The sequence below is a fragment of the Zootoca vivipara genome, chromosome 11, assembly GCF_963506605.1.
Source record: "Zootoca vivipara chromosome 11, rZooViv1.1, whole genome shotgun sequence".
Taxonomy (NCBI): domain Eukaryota; kingdom Metazoa; phylum Chordata; class Lepidosauria; order Squamata; family Lacertidae; genus Zootoca; species Zootoca vivipara.
Window position 1 is genome coordinate 7,132,744 of NC_083286.1, and position 1,677 is coordinate 7,134,420.

At 40.3% G+C, this 1,677-nt stretch overlaps 1 protein-coding gene across 1 annotated transcript; it reads left to right on the forward strand.

The window, feature by feature from the left end:
• The first annotated feature begins 809 nt into the window (after positions 1-809).
• LOC118076714 (COP9 signalosome complex subunit 9-like) lies at positions 810-1,258 on the forward strand. The gene is made up of 2 exons (XM_060280209.1): positions 810-962; positions 1,111-1,258. Exons 1-2 carry the CDS (start codon positions 810-812, stop codon positions 1,171-1,173), a joined length of 216 nt encoding a protein of 71 aa, XP_060136192.1. The 3' UTR covers positions 1,174-1,258.
• Positions 1,259-1,677: the final 419 nt, after the last annotated feature.

Below are 1,677 nucleotides of genomic sequence, written 5' to 3' on the forward strand. Positions count from 1 at the left end.
GGCTCAGTGGGACACCCAGGGGAGAAGAGGAAGCTGATATCCTTGACTGGATGCAAGCAAGAAGGCAGACCAGCTTCTGCTGTTAATAGCTTGTAGTTCATTATTCAATGGAAGTACCAAAATAAGCACAAACCCCAAATGGAACTAATGCCCCATCAGCATCTCTCAAATATTATACCACATCAGGTTGGCAAAAGCTCCCAAATACCAGTGGACTCTTTAATCCAGATTAGAGTAATTATGTATCTGCTGGAGACAGGGGACTAATATATATTATTTTGTTTCATAAAACCATTTTCTCTCTTGCCCTCCTATGCCACCCCCCACTACTACCTAACCTGTCCGCATGTGCAGAAGAGGCTCTGTTCTCAGTTAAAGCTGCAAGGATGTCAGGAACTGCTTTCATGAAGCTCGGCTGCATTTTCTGTTTTGATCAGCTGGGTTTACAGCAGCCAGCTCCACTTAGCATAAATTATTAATTTATTACTGAGCATTGCAAAGGAGGGTAGAGGAATAATTCAGTGAGATAAAGACATCAGCTGGAACACTATAGGCACTTCTTGTCTGTTTGGAGTTTATTGGACTCAGGCTTTCTGCCTTTTAGCAAGAGACCCCACACAGCTAAACTTTGTAGTCAAAACTTTCAAGAGTGATTGGGTGTTCGTTGTTGCTCTGTGGCTTGGCCTCTATCTCTTTCTCTACACACAGGGAAACCCTAGATTTCTTTTGCTGATGTAAAAATCATGCAGCTCCATTGACTTTAATGAAGTTGTTTCAGTTGTTATCTGATAAAAAAACAAAGAAATAAAATGTTGGAGGGTGGCCGGAAAGCTTTACGGAGGGGCGCAGTCAGGAAGCCAGCAGTGGACAAGATGTTCCCTGAGGGTGCGGGGCCTTACGTGGACCTTGACAAAGCTGGTGGAAGTACAGGTTTGTTGATGGATTTAGCTGTCAATAAAAAGGCAACTACCAACATGAGTCTGAAGCTACCAACATGAGTCTGACCAAACTGCGGGAGGCAGTGGAAGACAGGAATGCCTGGCGTGCTCTGGTCCATGGTGTCACGAAGAGTTGGACATGACTAAATGACTAAACAACAATAACAAAAAGGCTGTACAGGCAGACTTCTTTAATAATTTTGAAGATATGTTTGATGATGATGATATCCAGTGAAATTCATCTTCCTGCTGTGCTTAAATACCTAAGTTTCTTGTAGAAGCAGACTATATTCCTAACAAAAGATAGGAAAATGTGAATATTGTCTCCAAGCCATGAAAGAGCACTTTGAAATGGGCCAAAGGTGGCTGAAGAGAATTGTGGAGTTCTTTTCCTCTTATAATGTTTAGCTGTGCAGTTGTGCAGCGTTGTTTCAATAAAACCTGAACAAACCAAAAACAAACAAACAAACAAAGATCTAGGCATGCTTTGTGTTCCCCCATTCCATAATTTATTTATCTGAAGTAGTCCTCAGAACTTCATATTGATTAATCGATGACATATTGATCAGAACTGATTGAGAACACTATTGGGGTAGAGAATCAAGACAAATGAAAATATTAATATTGCCTAATATGAATTATTCTTGTTAAGAATAAAATACTGTTTATTTTGCTACACTGCCAACACAATTCCACACAAAAAAATATGACTAAAGATCTCCTACAAAAAAGGAAACAA